This window comes from Leptopilina boulardi, unplaced genomic scaffold, assembly GCF_019393585.1.
Source record: "Leptopilina boulardi isolate dan_hultmark-lab unplaced genomic scaffold, ZJU_Lbou_2.1 LbouV2_194, whole genome shotgun sequence".
NCBI classification, from domain to species: domain Eukaryota; kingdom Metazoa; phylum Arthropoda; class Insecta; order Hymenoptera; family Figitidae; genus Leptopilina; species Leptopilina boulardi.
The window spans coordinates 326,072-348,364 of record NW_026137745.1 but is presented as its reverse complement, the minus strand read 5'-3'; the positions used below and the strand labels follow the sequence as shown (position 1 = coordinate 348,364).

General features: G+C 25.8%; 2 protein-coding genes across 5 annotated transcripts in view; both read right to left on the bottom strand.

Moving 5' to 3' along the window:
• LOC127278052 (arrestin domain-containing protein 1-like) overlaps positions 1 to 22,293 on the bottom strand; it is a 562,072-nt gene that overhangs the window by 380,787 nt on the left and 158,992 nt on the right. The gene's annotated exons all lie outside the window — the stretch shown is intronic.
• LOC127278037 (uncharacterized) lies at positions 17,586 to 21,630 on the bottom strand. The gene is made up of 5 exons (XM_051299545.1): positions 21,252 to 21,630; positions 20,716 to 20,964; positions 20,161 to 20,457; positions 18,724 to 18,801; positions 17,586 to 17,882 (listed from the first exon to the last, which is right to left on the bottom strand). Exons 1-5 carry the CDS (start codon positions 21,339 to 21,341, stop codon positions 17,586 to 17,588), a joined length of 1,011 nt encoding a protein of 336 aa, XP_051155502.1. The 5' UTR covers positions 21,342 to 21,630.

Here is a 22,293-nt window from a genome sequence, read left to right as displayed (position 1 = left end):
GATTATTAGGTTAAAGTTACGAGTACCACCCCTGATATTTATTCCTAGCTGATCTTGGTAGATATTAATATACTTTTCCAGTAAGTAGGTAAAATGATCATCAAGAATTATTATTTTCCTCTTAGGAGGTTGTAAATTTTTCTTTTTTATCCCCTTATATGAATGAAATTCATTTCCCTAAAAAATTGTAAATACTAAACAATATAGAAATTATGAAATTATGAAAATTGTCGTTTTATGTGTTGTTTTGAAAATAAAAAAATTTGTTAATTTTTTTTCTTTTTAGCAAAAGTCCCAGTTATAAGATAATTGGATTGTGCCTATATGGTGGGTGTCATATCCAAGGGCTAAAAATTTTCTCCGCTACTATTATTAGGAAGATGGCCCCAATACTGGCATCTATATCCGGCTTATGCACACACGTGCAAGGTGCACACGTGCAGACATTTATGTCTCACTTATATTATATATATATATATATATATATATATATATATATATATATATATAAACGAAAATCTAGAGTCACATAAAGCTATTCCAGCCGATAAACAAAATTATAAAATATCCAAAAAGATATTTTTAATTTTTTCTCTATATATATATATATAAAAGAGAATAAAATAATTTTTGAACAAGTTCTTGTATAGATACTTTTTAAATATATAGTTATATATAGTACTTTTAGTACTCTCTACACTGAGAAAAAAAAATTTAGTGTTTGCAACAAAATTATTTGGTTGAACATTTTTAAATTCCAACCAAAATTTGGTTTCGACAATAAAATAGTTTGGTCTAAAAAACCAAATGATCGTTTATTGTCCTCACCAAAATTTGGTTGCGACAACCAAATAATTTAATTCGCTCTCAGCTCATAGCTTAAGAGATAATAGTTAGTTTAAATCTCTTACAAGGATGGGTAGTTCAGTGGTTACACTCAGAAAAAAATTCGTTTGAAGCAACCAAATTTTGGTTAAATCGACAAAATAAATGCATTGATATACAGTTAACCAAACATTTGGTTGCAAAAAACCAAACGTTTATTTAGCTCAATCAAATTTTTTCTTTGTTCAAAAAATTTATTAAAATAAACCAAACAGTTATTTAGATCAAATAAATATTTATTTGAATTAAACAAATTTTGTTTGAACTAACCAAAAAATTGGGTAAATATAAAAAAAATGGTACATTTGGTTCAAACATATCTTTTTTCTGAGTGTAGAGCTATCCCGACCTTTAGTTTTAAAACAGAGATTCGATCCCAGGCGGAGATGAGATTTTTTAAAGTCCACTAATATTTAAATTGAATAAATATAAATAAATAATGAAATAAATAAAAAAGATAAAAAGAAAAGAGATACAAAAAAAAAACTGTTTGAACCAAACATTTTTGTTGATCGAACAAAAAAAATTTGGTTGAGCTAACCAAACATTTTTGCTATGCCAACAAAAAACACTCAACCAAATTTTTTCGTTGACTCAAACAAATAGTTTGGTTGCTTAAATACCAACAAAAATTTTTTATTGGCCGAACCAAATTTTGGTTGCTCTGACTAAACATTTTTCTTAGTGATAAATCTGAATTAGTAAAAAAGTTTACTAATTTGAATTAGTGACTCACTTTTTGCTTCTCAATTAGTAAAATTTTACTAATTATTAGTAACTCTTACTAACAATTAGTAAAATTTAACTAATTCTAAAGCAAAAAGTGAGTCAGTAATTTAAATTAGTAAACATTTTTACTAATTCAGATTTAGAGAGTATTTTTCCCTATTTTGGAAAATTAGTGTAAATATGATTATAATAAAACACTGAGAAAAATATTTCGACTCAGAAACCAAAATTTGGTTGGGCCACACTGAAAAAAAATTTAAATGATTTAAATATAAAATCGGTTACTTGATTAGTATATGAAATAAATAATTATTTGTATCAAATAATATTTATTTGAGTCAATTAAATGGTATTTTTTTCAAATACATAAATTATTGGTTCAAATAGAGTTTATTTAATTCAAATAAAAATTATTTGATTCAAGTAAATATTTATTTGATAATAGTCAAGTAATCGATTAAATCATTTTTTCATTACAACAAAACAATTTCGTTTGATATTTGAGCAACTAGACTATTTTTGGTTGAGTCAACAAAAAAAAAATTTGGTTCAATGTTTTTCTGTTGGTAGTATAACTAAATTATATGGTTGTCGTAACCAAATTTTGGTTAGGACAACAGACAATCATTTGGTTTTTCAGAGCGAACAATTTTGTTGTGTCAACCAAATTATTTTGTTGTCATAACCAAATTTTGGTTAAAATTTAAAAATGTTCAATCAAATAATTTTGTTGGTATAATCAAATGTTTGGTTGAGATAACTTTACGATTTTGTTTCAGCCAACCAAAATTGTCTAAAACCAATCGATTTTGTTGCAAAACAAAAAATTTTGACAAAAAAAAAACAAACGATTTTTTTCAGTGATTGAATGTCACGTGCAAGAAGTTAGCAAAGCCATTTTATTTTTTCAGAAAAAAGAAATTAAAAAAAAAACATTTGTCAATTTGGGGTTCAAAAAGTTTATTGAAAAAATAATAATAGTTATATTATATTAATTTTTATTATTAATTTTAATTTTTCATAAATATAAAAATAAAATATAAATTTTATATAAATTTGTAATAATAATTTTTTTATGGGCATGATAATTATTATGAATTGTGTCATGATTATACAAAAAGAATAACACATTCCATAAATTGTATAAAACAACATATTGTTGTTATGTATGCAAAATTTATCAGTTTTGTTATTAAAATTACCATGCATTTTTATAATTATTGTTAAACTTGTTATCGTATTGTTGCTTTTCTACTTGATGATGGTAACAATTATATACTGTTATTATTATTTTTGTTATATAAACAACAAAATCATTTTGTCATTATTATCATCATTATATTTAATTTAATATTTATATTTATTATTATTATTATTATTATTATTATTATTATTAATAATAATATATAAAATAAATAATAATAATAATAAATATAAATTTTCTTTAGAGTTTCGATTTTGACTTTAACTTTCACTTTCGTTTTGACTGTCGCTTTCCCTTTGACTTTCATATTCATTTTTCAGTGAATAATTTCAGTTGAAATCAAAATGAAGCTGAAAATGAAAGTCAAAATGGAAATGGAAATTTTAATTATTTGTTAAAAATAGATAAAATACAAAGTATTATTTAATTACAAAATTTGGAAACAAAATTAAGTATTAAAATAAAATTAAACAATCGTGTATAACCTCTTTTTTCAGTTGTTGATAACTTAAGAACAATTGACTTTTGAAAAAAATTGTTAAAAGAAAAAATATTCCTTCTTGTGTGTAGAATTAGGAAAAAAAGATTTAAAAATTAAAAAAGAAAAAATTTTTTTTCCTCCTTTTGACCTTATATATATTTTTAAGACGAATAACTTGTATAGTACATTACGTACCTATATGCAGTGCAAAAAAAAATTTCTTTCTTAATTTTTAAATATTTTTTTCCTAGTTCTACATACAAGAAGGAATATTTTTTCTCTTAACATTTTTTTTCAAAAGTCAATTGTTTATATATATATACTTGGATGGTTTCGCGCGCCAACCTCCTATTTAAATTTACTAAAAATATTAAATATTATTTTGATTTTATTTATATTTTAATAAGAACATAAACTATATTTTAACTTGCATCCGTATATTAAATTTTCATCTATTCTGCAATTAAAAAATTAATTAGGAACGGAATAAGTTTTTATATGTTTTCAAAGATTAATTTTACCCAAATTCTTTTTAAAAAAATTTATTATTTCATTTTAAAGAATTTGTTTCCAAGATGCCACCTATTTCAAAGAATTATTATTACAAATTCATTGAAATCTGAATAAATATTATTAAAATTAAAATTATTAAATTTTAATTAATAAATTAATTAAATTAATAATAAATAAATAATTAAATAAATTAAAATCGACATTAAGAAATTATTTTTAAAAATAATTTCAATGAAATTGCCTAAAAACCAATAAATTATTAAAAAGTCTTGAAACGAACATAACTTTTAAATTCAAGTCATTTTTTGCGGGAACTCCACCTCCACTTGCGGCTATATTGAAACTCTTGAAATTTACATAACCTTAAAATTTGTCATTTTTGGCGGGAAATACAGGAAGGGGAAAGGACTTTCTGCTTTATTAGGGTCTTAAAACAAACATAACCTCAAAATTTAGGTCATTTTTGGCGGAGGAGGGGAAATGAGAGGAGGGGAGGGGACTTGCGGCTATACTCAGAGTCTTGAAACGAACATAACCTCAAAATTTAGGCCTTTTTGGAGGAGGGGAAATGAGAGGAGGGAGGGGGGACTTGCGGCTATATTCAGAGCCTTGAAACGAACATAACCTCAAAATTTAGGAGGGGGGACTCCCCCCTCCTAGGTCAAGAATTCTTGAAACAGCGGCGGAGGCGGCGATATCTTTTTGTAATATAGGAAGATATATAATTATACCAGTTGTATTAAAAAAACGTTTAAATAATTAAAAATAAATAAATAAATATAAATATCTCTTTCGATTAATTACAGAATTAGAAAATAGTTGGAAAATTGAGGACAAAATTTGTTTTTCATTTATCTTTTGCTCCATCTTCTCTTATATATTATTTAAACAAATTTTTGTGCATTGAAGTGAAAAATTTTGTTATTGAATACGTATTAAATTGAAAATTTACATCAGCCATAGATTCGATAAAAATTTTAATTGACAGAATTCGACTATGGTAATTGAAGAGAATTATTATTATTATTATTATTTTTAAAACGTCTGATGGCTGAAAAATCAAAGTGGCAGGTGTGCGTGTTTAAAGGCACAAATTTTATTTAGGCCATTGGAGTATCAGGTGCGTGAGGCTTGGCAGGTGATAAAGAGGATTAGAGAAGATAATAGAATAGAGAAATAGAGGGCACTTCCGACATTTGAAATAGATATATACATATATATATAGGAATGTGAGTGCACAGTAAACAAATCGCCTGCATCTCATCTATAGTTCAAGCAACGTCACATTAATTACTATGTGACGTCACACATACGCCAAGGCAACGAGGGTCAACGCTGTATGACTTCCATATGAATAGGGGCACGTTGTTGACACTTGTGATGTGTTGAAAAAAATATATAGCTCGTGTGCTGTATATCCGTATTGTACATTAAATCTTATTCCTTAATATTATTATTATTATTATTATTAATTAACATTTTATTCAAGTAAAGAGTTTTTGATAAACAAAATCCAATTAACACTTCAGTTTTTCATTTCTCATCTTAATAAACATTACACCCTGAGAAAAAATATATTTGTCTCAGCATCAACTAGACTTTTTATTTGTTTTAAATAAATTTTATTTAGTTTAAATAAAATTTTATTTGGCTCAAATATATATTTTATTTATGTCGAATAAAATTTTTATTTAAAACAAATAAAAAAGTCTAGTTGGTGCTGAGTGAAATATTATGTTTATTTAACTCAAATAAAATATATTTGGTTTAAATAGAATTTTTCTCTGGGTGTATATATATATATATATTATTATACATTTTAGGGTTGTTTTAACCTTAAGGGAAAAAAAATGTTAAAATATAAAATTGCAGAATGGGTTTAATACATCAAAAAAAAATAATATATTCACAGCCAAATAAACATTTATTTGATTTACATAAATTTTTATTTGATTTAAATAAAAAAATTTATTTACGCCTAATAAATAGGCTAGTAGTAAGAAAAATATACGTTTATTTAACTTAAATATATTATATTTGATTCAAATAAAATATTTCACCAGGTGTACTGTCTTTTCTTATTTAAAAAAAAATACTTTGCCAAAAGATTAATTGAATCAAATTTATGCAACGCCGGATACAGAAAAAATATTCATTTGAGAGGATTTTTATTTTATTTTATTTTTCCTCTCGTTTTCTCTAAAATATAGTATCAAAATGAAGTCCTTTTGATAAAAAAGAACTGTCCTTCTCTCAAAGGACAATGTACGTAAAAGTGGCATCCTCTCAAACATTAGAGAAATATTCTTCTACAAAGATTATTATTCTCAAAAAAATACTATAATTTCTCCCCTCTTAAAACACTGAAAAAAAATATTCTTGAAAATATAGGAAAATTCCTCTTGCAAAAATCTTCTTGAATCAAGAATATTACTCTTAATCGGAGTAAAATTTCCTTTTATTTTAAGAGGAATATTCTTAAATAGAGAATAATCCTCTTAAAATAAGAGGAATCCTTTTGCATAATATTCTAGAGGAATATATGCATTAAAATATAATAAATTCTCATAAATCAAGAATATTTTTTTTCGGTAAAAGGAAAATTGTATCAATCGAAATCTAATTCTCTGAGTTTCAGATAGAAACAAATTTTAACATGATTTTTAAAAGGAAAATCTGCCTCTTAAAACGAAGAATACATAAATTATTAATACAAAAAGGTTAAAAAAAAAAGAAGATTATACTTTATTTTTTTGTGTGACTTTTTAATAATGTATAATAATTTTTTTTTTTTTTTTTTCATTTTAACATTTCACTAGAAATCATAAATAAACAGCAAAAGTTTCTTGAAATGATAAATAAAACACGTGTAATAGATAAGAAGCATATTAATTGTCTGTATTAAATATTTTTAAGCTTGGGAATATTTTCTCATTTACGTAAAATTGTTTTCAATGGCGCGTATCATGATAAAAGAAAGATTGACATCGCTCATATTTGTTTCAATTTCCTTATTTTCATCCATTTCACGGCTATCTCGCTATCGAGACGAAGGAGAAAAAAAAATTTTTTTTTCTCTAATACGTAAATGATCTTCGCTCTCATTCTACACATATCCCGTTTTATCATTTTCATTTTACAAAAAAATCTACATTATACGTATATATATATATAACTAGAAGACATCAATTGTTATTTGAAATTTTTTTTATACAAAACACATATATAATTATTTTATTATTATAATATATATCTTCTTCCTATAAAAAAAATGAACATAACCTCAACAAGCAAGGTCATATGTCAAAAACATAAGTTAAAGACGAACATAACCTCAAAGTTCAAGGTTAGATGTCAAAAACAGAGGTTAAAAACGAACATAACCTCAAAAATTAAGGTCATATGTTAAAATTTAAAAATATAGATTAAAACGAACATAACTTCTCCCTCTGCTTGATTCTTAGCCTCACAACTTCGCCTTCCCTTTTTCCCCTTGCCTCAAAGTGTAGGTTAATATCTGAAAACATAACCTCAAAATTGTTAGTTATTAGTCAAGAGGCTACTGTGTTTGAGACTAGGACCTGAAAAGATAACCTCAAAATTGTTGGTTATTAGTCAAGAGGCTACTGTGTTTGAGATTAGGACCTGAAAACATAACCTCAAAATTAGGTTAAAATTCAAGAGGCTGCTGGGTTTGAGATTAAAACATGGAAACATAACCTCAAAATTGAAGACAGTGACCTACGATATAAAGGTCGAGAGATATCCCTCTTCCGTTTCCTACTTTTTACACCTACACAACAAAATTTAGTTCAGACGCAGTATAGGTTATAACCTTAAAATTAATAATATATCATTAAAATTATGTCAACGATGAAGAAACCCTCCTCTTATCTTATTTCCTTTTTTAAAAATTTATTATAATTTTTTTGAAAAATACACTTTATAAATAAAATTGTTTATAGAAGAATTTGGCTAAAAAACATTCGGTAAAGAATATTAATAAAATATTATATTACTAAACTCATTTATATAATTTTAGAATAGTTGAAAATTGAGTTCCTGGGAGTCTATTTAAAAATACAGGTAATTTTATAGTTTGATTACATTAATGGGTTAATTTAACCTCAAAGTTCAGGTAATTTTATGGTATTTCAACAATGGAACGAGGGCACTGGAACTTCAAAATTTAGGTTATTTTAGGGTATTTCCACAATGCAAAGAGGTCAATATAGTCTCAAAATTTACATTATTTTAGGGTATTTCCACAATGGTAAAAGACCAAGTAAACCTCAAAATTTAGGTAATTTTAGGGTATTTTCATAATGGAAACAGGTCAATATAACTTCAAAATTTAGATCATTTTAGGGTGTATCCACAATGGAAAGAAAAGAACATAGCCTCAAAATCAAGTCCAAGATAATACACAGTATTAGAAAATTATTTTCCATTTTAATTATAAGGAAGCTATAGGGTCTCGTTGCAACAAAGATAGGTTGTAACATGTAATTTTTACCGAAATTTTAATTATATTCAACTTAATCTTATCCTTAAAACTCTCTCACATTATGTAAACGCAGCAAATATTTTATCTGATGACGTAGAGAACAATAATGTTCAAATAAACATTTCATTCATTTTTACCGAAATTTTAAATTTTTTCACTTTAATTATTCAACTCAATCTTATCCTTATAACTCCTCGCATTATGTAAACATAATAATATTTTATCTGATGACGTGTAGGGAGGAATAATGTTTAAAAAAACGAAATTTCAACTGATTTTAGAAAGTCAAAAAAAATGATTGCATTTATAATTAGATGAAATTAGATATATGATGGCGTCGTTTGCAATTGTTAATGATTATAAAATTATAACTGATTGTGATAAGAAAGGGATGGAGATTAGATTCCGAAACTCGAGATAATTAAGATTATACAAGTAAATTGTATTTTTTTTTTAATAGCTACTGTAAAATGAAAAAAAAAATTGAATTATAAATACATTATAAAGGATCGTGATAATTTTTTGGGGGGGATTATTGGATGCATTATTAAAACGCGAGTTGATAAGTGGCGTCAATTATATACTTTGGGGTCAGCAGCCTTGTACTTTATTATCACCGCATAGCTTAGAATTTTCTCGATTATGTTTCACATTGATGACTTAGGAAGTATCTTCTTCACGCTTCTTTCTTATTATTATTTTTTTTTTCGTCAAATGTTAAAAAATCTATTCCAATCCTTGAACGGATTATTATTATTATAACTATTAATACTACTACTATTAATGTAACATAATAAAATTATTTATCCATAATATCCTAAAAAAATTCGTTTACTATTAATATTATTATTATTATTATTATTATTATTATTATTATTATTATTATTATTATTATTATTATTACTATTATCATAATTATTGTTATTTCTCATAGATTATTTTGCAATTTTTCATAAATAATAATAAAAATAATAATAATAAAACAAGAGCAATTGGCGTGTAAACGGAATGCTAAAGAATTTGAAAAGTAGTATTTATATTATGAATGTAATATGCCGTGTGATATAACCATTAACACGACAATCATAATTACAATCAGATACCAGATCCACTAACTTCACATTGCTTCCAGATTTGCGACACATATTAGTAACCTTCACCTTCATTGTTAACGACTATATCCGTTAAAAAAGCAGATGTAATCTGCAAAAACAAAAATTTTTATTTCACAATTCTATATAATTTATCAACTTTTATAATACTTGAATCGAAAACAGAAAATCAAACGAAAGATAAGTTTTTATGAGTAAAAAATTTTTAAACGTACAACAAAATATTTATCTTATTGCGTTGTGTTGATTTTCTTTTCTTTTTTTTTTTTACTAAAACAAATATGTGTTTAAACATTTTTTTAATTGCCAAAAAATATCAAAAATGTGATTTTTTTTAAGTAATTGACATTTTATTTGAGCTATTACCGATTTTCAAACATAAATAGAAATTACGTAAAAATTAGAATTAATCGAAATATTCTATTGATTTTGTAAAATCTGAACCCCAAAAAAACTCCGTGTAATAAATTCTCAAGACAGTTAAACGGTTTTTAAAATAATCGTCTGCCGTACTGGATCCGAAATTTTAGATTTTTTAAACCTAACCTTAAATTTGTAATCAGAAATGACAGAAATTCCAATTCACCGAATTTTAATTTGTCCTAATTTTTAATTGATACAAATTTTGGCGACGCCGAATTTTTATTTGTCAGAAATTACAAATGCCCGTATAAACAATCGGCAGAAAGATATCGGCGCAATTTTCAAAAATTGACCAAATAGAAATTATCAAGAAAACCGTGATTGGTCAATTTTTGAAAATTGCGCCGAAATCTTTCTGCCGTTTTGTTTATTTGGACATTTGTAATTTCGGACAAATGAAAATTCGGCGTCGCAAAAATTATATCAATTAAAAATTCGAACTAATTTATTTAGTAAACGAATCGGCTCTGTTGAATTAGTAAAAAAAAAACTACTAATTAAGAATTCAACAGTATAAAAATTAGTATTGATTCTCTATATACGCAGTAGATAATTTTTTTTTTTTTTTTTTTTTTCTAAAAGTCGTTCAAATTTTTCCACATATGCCCCACTATTCAGCTTGTTATTGTTGACACTAATGGTGATAATAATGACGATGATAATAATGTTTATACATGTTTTCGGGTTTTATATTATGTCGAATATATAACCCGTATATGAAACAGATAAATAGACCCTAATTGGTGACAATCAGAACTTCCAATTTTTAGAAAGGGGTTCCATTTAAAATACCCGCTTATATGCAAGTGAAAAAAATGTGTCTGACCTAGTTTGAAATTATGACAGTGCGAAGTAAAATGAAGTCTAAATTCAATATTTGGATTAAACTGGTAAAACTGAGTTTGAGTCATCTTTAAATGATTTTATTTTTACCAATTTAATCAAAATGGAGAAATTAGATTTCATTTTTCTTCAATGTCATAATTTCGAACTAGGTCAGAGCCACTTTTTTCTCTTGCATATAAGCGGGTATTTTAAATGGAACCCCTTTCTAAAAATTTGAAGTACTGATTGTCACAAATTAGGGTACCCCGGAAACTATTTCAACCATCAAGTTGCTACGTCCAAGAAGTTGGCAACGCCATTTCATTTTTTCAAAAAATCAATTTTTGTGCTAAATTGTGCTAATTTTGTGCTAATTTGTGCTGCAAAAATTTTTTTGATAAAATGAAAAATAGGGGTCAAAAATTTAAAAAAACAGTTTTTGGCAAAAAATTTCTGATTTACTTTTATTCCAAACAAATCATTTGTCAAGTTATAATGTAACAACAATACAATCTACCAAAAAAATTAAAAAAAATTTTTTTTTTTAAATACAAAAATTTAATATTCAAAATTAAAATTTTTAACCATAAAACGGAAAAAATATCAATATTTACGAAAATAAATTTTCCTTCTATATTCTGCAAGACAAGCACAAAAATAATCTCAAAAAACATTTTTGAAAAACTGTGTTTAATTAAAAGAAATTGCAATTTTATTACTCAAAATTAACATTTTTAACCCTAAAATGGGAAAATATCCAAATTTTTGAAAATCAATTTTGGTGCCATATTCTGCACCACTAGCACAAAAATAATCTATAATTATAAAAAATAATCTATATCTATAAATATAATCTTTAAAATTTTTAACTCTAACGAGGGCAAATATCAAAACTTTTGAAAATCAATTTTTGTGCACAAAAATAACCTATAAAAATATTTTAGAAAGACTGTATAATTAAACGAAATTACAATTTTTTTAAAATAATATTTTTAGAGGTTATTTTTGTGCTCGTATTGTAGAATACAGCACAGAAATTGATTTTCCAAAATTTTGATATTTGCCCATTTTAGGGTTAAAAATGTTAATTTTGAGTAATAAAATTTCAATTTCTCTTAATTAAACTCAGTTTTTCAAAAATGTTTTTTGAGATTATTTTTGTGCTTGTCTTGCAGAATATATCAGGAAAAGGAGGAGGGCCCTTAAGGCCTATATTTCGCCCCCTTGGGATTTTAATTTAAATGGTTGAAAACTTTTTCTTATAGTAGAAAAAGTAATTTTTCATTGATTTTAGGTGAAACGGGGGTGTTTTGGTCAAATTAATCCTTAGATTTTAGGGTTTTTTTTCAAAAAGAGTGTCGAAAAACATGCAAAAAACATTTTCCAAATGTTGAGCAATTGGCTTGAAAATCGTTGCTCGGGGGTTTTCGGGGTCGCTGATTACGAATCCGAGGTTAGTTTTTCAAAATTCAAAATGGCGGATCCAAAATGGCTGACATATTTTCGAAAAATTCATTGGATTTGCCTGAAACTCGTGACTCGGGGGTTTTCGGAGTCGCTGATTACGAATCCGAGGTCAGTTTTTCAAAATTCAAAATGGCGGATCCAATATGGCGGACAACTTTTGAAAAAACTTAATATAATCGTCTGAAGTAAGTACTTTTCAGTGATTTTAAATATTTGTCCTAATGTTGCATCCGCCATTTTGAATTTTGAAAAACTGACTCCGGATTCATTTTCAGCGACCCCAAAAACCCCGGAGTAGAGAGTTTCTAGCAAATCCAAACGATTTTTTTAATAGTTCTCCGCCATATTGGATCCGCCATTTTGAATTTTGAAAAACTGACCTCTGATTTGTAATCAGCGACCCCAAAAACCCCAGAGGAGAGGTTCAAGCAAATCTAAACGATTTTTTAAAAAAAATTCCGCTATATTGGATCCGCCATTTTGAATTTTGAAAAACTGACCTCGGATTCGTAATCAGCGACTCCGAAAACCCCCGAGTCACGAGTTTCAGGCAAATCCAATGAATTTTTCGAAAATATGTCAGCCATTTTGGATCCGCCATTTTGAATTTTGAAAAACTAACCTCGGATTCGTAATCAGCGACCCCGAAAACCCCCGAGCAACGATTTTCAAGCCAATTGCTCAACATTTGGAAAATGTTTTTTGCATGTTTTTCGACACTCTTTTTGAAAAAAAACCCTAAAATCTAAGGGTTAATTTGACCAAAACACCCCCGTTTCACCTAAAATCAATGAAAAATTACTTTTTCTACTATAAGAAAAAGTTTTCAACCATTTAAATTAAAATCCCAAGGGGGCGAAATATAGGCCTTAGGGGCCCCTCCTCCTTTATTTTCGTAAATATTGATATTTTTTCCGTTTTATGGTTAAAAATTTTAATTTTGAATATTAAATTTTTGTATTTAAAAAAAAAAAAATTTTTTAATTTTTTTGGTAGATTGTATTGTTGTTACATTATAACTTGACAAATGATTTGTTTGGAATAAAACTGAATCAGAAATTTTTTGCCAAAAACTTTTTTTTTAAATTTTTGACCCCTATTTTTAATTTTTTCAAAAAAATTTTTTGCAGCACAAATTAGCACAAAATTAGCACAATTTAGCACAAAAATTGATTTTTTGAAAAAATGAAATGGTGTTGCCAAATTCTCGGACGTCAAGTTGCTTCCTTTAGCCGTGCAGAAATTGCCCGACTTTGCCCTATTTAAAGTAAGGCATTGGTAAGGGCCTCATCAGTTTTCCCTGTTTGAGTAAAATGTGAAGAAATTAAAATTTTTTAATTTTTTCCTTCATAAAGTGTTATTAACAATCAAATAAAATCGTTTTAGAAGAATTTTAGATATTTTTTTATTTTAGGGTTTTGACCAGTATTCCCGACCAAAACCCCAAATAGGTTATTCCATATATGGCCCTGTCAAGGGCCTTTTCAGTTTTCCTGGTTTAAAAAAATTCTAACTAATTAAGTATTTAAAGTTAACATTTCGCAAAAATGTTATTGTAAATTAGTTAAATGGTTTCGATTTTAAATAATAATTTATTTCTTATTACTAAATTTTCTTATGGATTCCTGTTAAATTCCCTAAATATGAAACTCCCTATAGGTACCACGGTATTGACACATTTTTCAGAACGATGGCGCAAATGTCGCAATATATTCATTCCTACGCGTAGGAATTAGAGGAAAGGATTACTGTTTTCATGTAGTCACTATTATTGTAAAGACTGTCGTTAAAGTCTAATTTATAATTTTTGTTGTAGAATTAACTGTTATTTTGTAGTAAATATTACTATTTTTAGCAGTTGAAAAAGTTTTTATGTAAATTTTGAGAAGTATTAATTAAAAGAAGATAATGAAGTAAATTTGACTACATTGGATAGTAAAATTAACTGCATAGTGACAAGAATGTCCTTTAATATTATGCAAGCCATCCTATCGTGCGTGCTTGGGTAGATGGTAAAGTTGTCGACTTGCGAATGTTAGGGTCGTGCGTTCAATCCCCAGCGTTTAAAGTTTTTTCTCTGTTAGGTATATAGAAATTAAATATTATAAGGCATATATATAAACGAAAGTAGTAGGGGAGAGGACAAAAAAATGAATCTCAACACTAATATTAATAATAATAATTTTATTATTTTGAATAGTTTTTTTTTTTTACTAAATTTTACAGTTAATCTGACAATTTTTACATAGTTGTTTCAACTACTGTTTATTATAGGCGCCTCCTGGAACTAGAAGAAATAGTTAAAATGTAGTCAAAACCATGCATTTTTTTAGAGTGTATATAATATAAAAAAATAGTTTATTCGTATGCATATATGTTTATATATGTATAAATTAAGCAAAGACAAGAGTGGAGGGCATTTTATGATGCTATTAATAATAATTTTAAACAAAAAAAGTAAATCTGTAAATAAAAATCTATTTCTTAATAAAGGATTAAGTTTTTTTTGCCCTAAAAAAAAATTTGGTGGAGCAAACCAAACATTTTTGTTGGCCCAATCAAATTTTGGTTGCTGACAGACGAAATATTTTTCACAGTGTGTTAATTAATGTATAATTGAATAATTTTTTCTATGTCTTGAATCAAACTTTGCGGGTTCATACAGATATAGATAATTAGACAGACAAACGGACATATACCATTATCAGATTTTCCTACTCGGGTTACAAATGATATATGCGCGTGAAATTTTCAGAAAATGTCTGATAAATTATACAAATAATGTAGTTTCAAATTACATTGAACACCTATTGTAATAAATGTTAAACAAGTTAAGCGACAGGTGATTATCAAGCCACCTGTTGAATATATCGGTTTGAAATCTTATAACTTACAATATATACACTGTACACACACATTGATCCATGTATATATATTATGTAAGTTTACGCTTACTCGACTTGAATTCACAGTTACTTTGGGGGTATCAAAAAGCGTTGCAGATCAAATTGATTTAAAAAATAGATCAAAATGATCCAAAATTTGTATTATTTTACTGCAACATTTGATGTCAATTGTTTGTTCTGAAACGTCAATGACATAACCATCGTTGAGTTTATGAAAAAATTGCATTTTCTATTTGAAGTTTTAGTAAAAAATTGTTAAAGCACTCGACTATGAATTTAAAAAAAAATTTTGTTTAATCAATTGGTTTTTGGTTCATTGGATCAGTAAGGATTGATATTCTAACCATAACCGTTTGGTTAGAATTCCTGGTGCTTGAAACAAAAATTTTATTCCAATTAATTTTTTTTAATAAAATAATTTGATTCGGAAAATTGATTTGATTGGCACAGAAAATAATGTTTTGCTTTTCTTATTAAATTAATTATGCTTGTTAATAACAAAAGTTTTTTTCAACAATGACTAAATTAAAAAATTGATTATAACACTTAAGCTGGTAAGCAAACAAAAAAGGTGTCCTTTATGTTAAAGTTATAAAGAAGATCATTTTATGAACATTTTTGTTTTCTCGTTGAGGTAAGAAAAAAATTTGCTTGTGCGTAAAGAAAGCATTAAATTTGATTTGCTTTTATGTAAAATTTTATACATGTCGTTAATTTTATTTTTATATAATAATATATTTATTTATAATATTTATTTCATAATAAATTGTTCCACATTAGTTTGACAAAGAATTCCTGGATATTAAGTAAAAATTAAAATAACTTGTTATTATTTTTCATTAATTTGTATTTTTTAAAAGTATATCTAATGAAAGTGAAAACATTTTGACAAGTATAATGAATTAGTTTTTAGGGTTCCGTACTCGGTTCGGAACCCTATTAATATCGGTTTTTTTGAAATCGTGTACCCCCCCCCTAGCGGCCACATAAATTTATCTGGAGGGCTGAAAATTAGTACACATATGTATTTTCGCGTGTAGATTACAGGAAAATTATAGCGAACTTGATTGGAATTGATTAACATAGCGTTGTCAAGGAAAAACCATGAATTTTTACGAAAAATGCCTAAAAATGACTATGTACCCCCCCCCCCCTAGCGGCCACATCTTTTGACATAAAGAGCTCAAATTTGACACACTTACGTATTTTTACGTGAAAATTACAGGAAAATTATAGCGAACTTGATTCGGATTAATTTACATAGCGTTGTCAAGGAAAAATCAAAAATTTCGAAAAAAATTATTTATTCTCCCTAGCGCACACAATATTCAATCCAGACTGTTCATACTTGCTGTAAAACTCAATTTTTGCGTGAAAAATACAGGGAAAAAATGTAAGCGCGATTGGAGTTGATGATCAATTTTTATCAAATTTTTGAAGAAAAATGATAAATTTCAGAAAAAAATGTATTTTTCCGCAAAAAACGAAAAAAGTTTTTCTACAGTGATTCAAATTTATATATTTTGACGTATTTTTACGTGTAGATTATAAAAAAAATATAGCGAGGATGATTGGAGTTGATTTTTCTGGAATTAATAAACAAATTTTATTTTTTAGATAACTTTCGATTTTTCCTTGACTTAGAAAGATAAAATTTAATATTCAATATATTTTTAAAATGTAAATACAATAAAAATATTGCGAGTTGAAATAAAATTATGTTTCTTATATTTTTTTAGTAAAATATTTTTTAAAAAATAAAATCGGACAAGTGCGAGTTACACTCGCACTGAAATCGAGGGTTCCGTACTCGAAGCGAACTTATTTGGTATAAAAACAAATGTTTAAAAAATATGTGTTGTATGACAAATAATATAAGTGATACGAAGAGGAACAATTTTCTTGAATTTTACAAAATTGTTCCTTTTTGTATCACTTATATTATTTGTCATACAACACATATTTTTTAAACATTTGTTTTTATACCAAATAAGTTCGCTTCGAGTACGGAACCCTCGATTTCAGTGCGAGTGTAACTCGCACTTGTCCGATTTTTTTGTATGACATAAACACGGTGTTATGTTTTTTACCTTCCCATTGATCGAATTTACTTTTATGAAATAATACACTTGGAAAGAAATTTAAATTTTTATTACAATGAATTAGTGTATTAAGAAAATCATATTAAATAAAATACTCCTTAAAACAAAGGTATTGATGTTTTTACCTTAGTCATCGTAAAGAAAAATTTAATGTAAAGTTTTCATTAAAAATTTAGAATAATTTTTTATTACATATTCCACTAGAAAGTTGTTACAATACTTACTCTTAAAAATAAAGCAGTATTTTTCAAATCATAAATATATAATCAATGTTGTAATTCTTTTATTACAATTTTATTGCAATTCATTTTATAAATTTGTTCTTTTAAAGAAATTATTTTAAATTTTCGAAAAAAATTTAAGATTAAATTAACTTTTATCAACTTAACGAAATCGTAACTCAACCAAATATATCAAAGAATTTTATAAATTTAAAAGGCCAATTTTGCTCTGTCTTGAAGGTTTAAAAGTGATAAATACTTCGAATTTATAGGAGAAATTCGGCGAAATTTTTCTCCAAAAATTATTCTTTCTAAAAATAAAAATTGCAGATTGTGTTTCTTTTCGTAGTTTATGTTAAAAATGTAGTACGAAGCAATAAGAAGCAATAGAGCTTCTAAAGGTTTCGCACAGTGTAGAGGCTCAGAATCCACATAGCACTTAAGCATTTCACAATGCTCATCGACTGAAATTAAGGTTGGTGCTTTGTTACTTGCTGGCACTGTTTCCTAAAAAAAAAGAAAATTATTAGAAAAATACAATGAACAATCAACACCCTGAGAATTCTTTGTTGACATTTTATTTATTAAAAAATGCATATGATTATGGAGAAAAAAGTTTTTGAACAACTTATATTACAATTTAGAATAAATTAAAGTACATAATTTTGCTTTTCTTTTATATCCAGATAAAATCGGATCGTATCAAAAATCCATATAAAACATGGAATATTTAAAAGTTTATTTCGTTTTTACTTTATGAGAAATAAATGGCAAAAATGAATTAAAGTTTATTAAATAAATAAATAAATAATAAATAATAAATGTTATTTAATAAATATTAAATAACATGTTTGTGTTACCAAGAGTTAAAAATGATATTTTTAATTAATTTTAGTATATTTGTACCTTTTTACTTTTACATTTACTATTCGATATTTCAAAAACAAAGCGTTGCAATCAAATATATATATTTTTTTAAATGAAAGGTAAAAGTCTCATAAAGACACTAAAAGTGGGAGTACTATATGTCACATTAATTAAGACCAATCGCTTTTTGCTCATAAGTTTTAAAAAATTTTGTAATGCCAATAGATATTTTTCCTTCATTTTATATTCGTTTAAGACACAAAGCTATGAACAAAGCTGTACTAGCCTACAATTTTACTAGTCACTTCAAAAAAATTTTAGATTCAAGTACCCTTAATTCCAATTCTATGATAGGCTTGTGGATCTCCTTTACACTTTTGCAATTGAACAATTCGGGCAGGTATTTTAAAAGGTGAATCACGATTTTATCATCATTTTCAGTATCTTGTTCTTTAATTTTGGTTATTAAAATATTAATTACCTTCGAAGCGTTGATTTTCAAATTTGATCTCATTTCCTTAATTGGCATGTCAACCAATTTTTCAAATTCCCAAAGAAACTATTAAAAAATTTGTGAATTAAAAAGAATTCTTCTAAATCATAAAACAAACATTAAAATTAAATTATGACTGCAATCGCAAAAATTATTAATATATAAAAAAATAATATAAATGTAAAAATAATAATGAAATATAAAAAATAAAAACTTAATTTAAAATTTAATTTAACACACTTTATTTAAAAACTTTAGTAATTTTTGTATTAAATAAAAATATAATTTTTTAAATGAAATTTAAAATCTACGTACATGTGACTTTAAATGTTAACTTTTTTATTCAAATTTTTGCATCATTTATAATCAAAATCAAAACCTATAGCAAATATTAACCGTTACTTTATAAGAATTTACCAAAGTTTTTAAAATCATTTTTCTTGACAATTCTACTATAAACCATAAAATATTAAAATTGATTTTTGCAAACTGCGTAAAAAAGAATTATTGTCCAAAAAATCAAAAAACAGTGGTGTTTATGATAATAATAATCTAAAGTTTAGCGATTTGTCACAAGACATAAAATAAAAGGAATGTTTTTGTGCTAAAAATTTTGATTATGAAAAAGGAAATTTTTATATTTTGCCTAAAGTAAATTATTGCATTGAAGTACTAATAAATTTAAAAATTATGTCTTTAATAGTCATTAAACTGTAAAGAAAATAATATTTAATTAATCACAAACTGTATCCAGCAACTTTCAAAAAGGTTTTTCAAAAATTTTTAAATTATGTATTGTGAAAGATTAAATTATTTGGAAATTTTACAATTAAAATTCTTCAAAAATGCTATTACTTTTAAAATCAAAAATTTATTTACTTTCAATACTATTTTACGCTTTTTTTAATTATTAAAAACATTTTCACACATTCCAAAATTTGTATAATGTTCAATATTGATAATCTTTAAAAATTTAGATCTTATATAATTTGTTTCTTAAAGTCTTTGTTCAATAAATAATTTCATAATGTTAGTGATGTTTTAAAAATATTTGACTATTAAAAAATTGTTATTATACATTTTCGAAACTCAGGAATTAAATTTAAAAAAAATTAAATGAAAAATTTAATTTTACTTTTAAAGAATTTTAATTGAAGTTCTTAAATTTTAATTTTAAACGATCATTCGACTAAAAAGTTGCATTTAAAAAATCGTGATAAATGATACAATATCACTGTATTTAAAGAATTCAAAGATTTTTTTATGCAATTCAACGTGTTTTTAAGTTTTCTATCTAAAAACAATATTCAAGAAAAAATCCAGGTTTTCAGAGTTTTCAAGGGTCGCTGAATACATTGCTTAAAAGGAAAATAATATAGTATCAAATATCTGAATATTATTTTAAAGGATAATGTTTGCACTTACCAAGTTTTGATCATGTAAGGCTGGGTATTTATTTAGCAAATCCTGGGCAGTTAAAGTTCGCGAATCTCTTTTTCGTGTCTCACGTGTGTCTGTGAGTAATTTTTTCAATCGAAAAATATCTCTTTCGATATGAGAATATTCTTCAGCCATTTCTAAGCAGCTGTCGGGCATAGTATCAGTACTTTCCCTTTCGTTACCAGTATTTCTACCTCTAGATGTATCAGCTTTATTTCGATTCGGATTCGATCGAGTTTTTCTATTTTTTAGACAATTTATTAGCCCCATTTGTAGCCTCTCCTAATGAAACATCATAAACATATGTGGAAATAATTAGGCATTATATTAAAAGGGAATATAAATTAATAAAATTTTATTTTAAAGATCAATTAAATATGTAACATAATTTTTGTTTTAAAAATTCCATAAAGTGTTTAAAATTCTCTATTTTTAACTTAGTTCAGTTGCCTCGACTAAAAAAATACCTTTTTTTACTGTTTTTAAAACCTTATATAAGTAATAGGTATTAAATTATTTTTAAAAATGTTATATAATTACGTGAGGTTCTTTCGACGTTCCTTTCAGTCCTATAAACTTGTCAATTGCCAACTTAGATATTTGCAAAATATCATCTCTTGTAGTGCAATCAGCTGTTATCATTCTTTCTGCTAAAATTCGTACACATGCGTTAAAAGGATTTCTTTTCATTTTGTCTTCGACTTCTTCTGGATTGGAATACAATCCTGCTGTAACGTCATCTTTACGATTCCCATAGAAAGAATCCGGGATAAGAAGAGCCAATTTATCCTACATATTCAGTAAATTAATCTAAATAAATACTAGCTTTTAAATAAAAAAAAATTCAAGATACAAATTTTACATAACTGTTCCAAAACAGTAGAAAAGTTTTTTTTAGTAAAAACTGACTTTTGTAATAAATGAATATTCTGGAATAAATTCCAGAAATTGTTGTGTTTATACAAAACATTTCTAAAATGCTTTTTTGTAATATTCTATAAATTTTACAAAACTATATTTAAATAAGCGACATTAAATACTATCAAAAAATATATAAATTGAAAATATATTTTTACCAAGTGCTGTTGAATCTCTTGAGGCAAATTGAAAAATGGAGTAGTTAATACATCCTCATCTTTCATTTTTTCTTCACCTCCTGTTTTCATTTCCTCATTTTTCGACTTTACATTTTCAGTTTTCTTCAGGTATTCGTCTTCTGATTTATATAAAAAGTCAGCAAAAATATTCTGCGAAATTGTGTCAAAATTTTCATTTGTCTTGGATGTTGAAGTTGACTGTGAATTTTCGGATTGAATTAAATTGATCTTCGCAGTTAAGTGATCATCTACAATAAATATTATGAAATTTAAATAAAAATACTATTTTTATTTAACCAACCAAAACTTTTGGTTGGTTTAATAGTTTCTTTTTCACAAAGGTTCACACTTTTTTTATCTTTTTACATAGAGGTGCCCAAATTTCAAAGAAATAAATTTGACAAATTATGGTTTTTTAAACGCAGACATATTACTATATTGACATATTTTAAAATTTTCTACACTAATAAATCTAGAACAATTTTGCTAAAAGAAAAAAAAATTAATTCACTTTCAACTTTTGGATGCTTAAAAAATATTATGTTTCATTTTTTATTTTTTTTAAACAAATTCAGTTTCCAATTTGGGATTGTTTTCTTTATTTGTATATTTGTCAAGAAATAAAAAGAACGGTTTGCAAAAAGTTCTGAAATAGGCCTGATAAAGCTGTTTTGTTTAAATATAGAAATTAAATTAAATTAAATATAGAAAGTGTAATACATTTTTAGAAAAGGAAAACAAAAGACATATTAGTTTGAAAAATAAAAAAGTTTTAAAATATTTTTTATTAATTTCATTCTAATAATCTATAACTTTACCAAGTTTAGCGTGTTTTACAGGAACACAGTTACAATAAGAGCATAAATTGTCCTTCGTGTAGCAATATGAAGGACAGTTGTTGCATTCGCAAGGACCTCGCTTAACCCCATGGCAATCTAAATTATTCATTTCTGAAAACATAATTGTTTATTATTTAATTATTTTGTGTCATACACATATTTCACCGACAAAAATATATTTA

Excerpts from the sequence above, each read along its gene's own strand:
- LOC127278037 (XM_051299545.1), bottom strand. The coding sequence starts at position 21,341 with ATGAAAACAGGAGGTGAAGAAAAAATGAAAGATGAGGATGTATTAACT. Across the intron at positions 18,802-20,160 it reads CCTTACATGATCAAAACTTG|TTTCTTTGGGAATTTGAAAA; the intron begins GTAAGTGCAAAC and ends ATTTTTTAATAG. Across the intron at positions 17,883-18,723 it reads TGAAAATCAACGCTTCGAAG|GAAACAGTGCCAGCAAGTAA; the intron begins GTAATTAATATT and ends CTTTTTTTTTAG.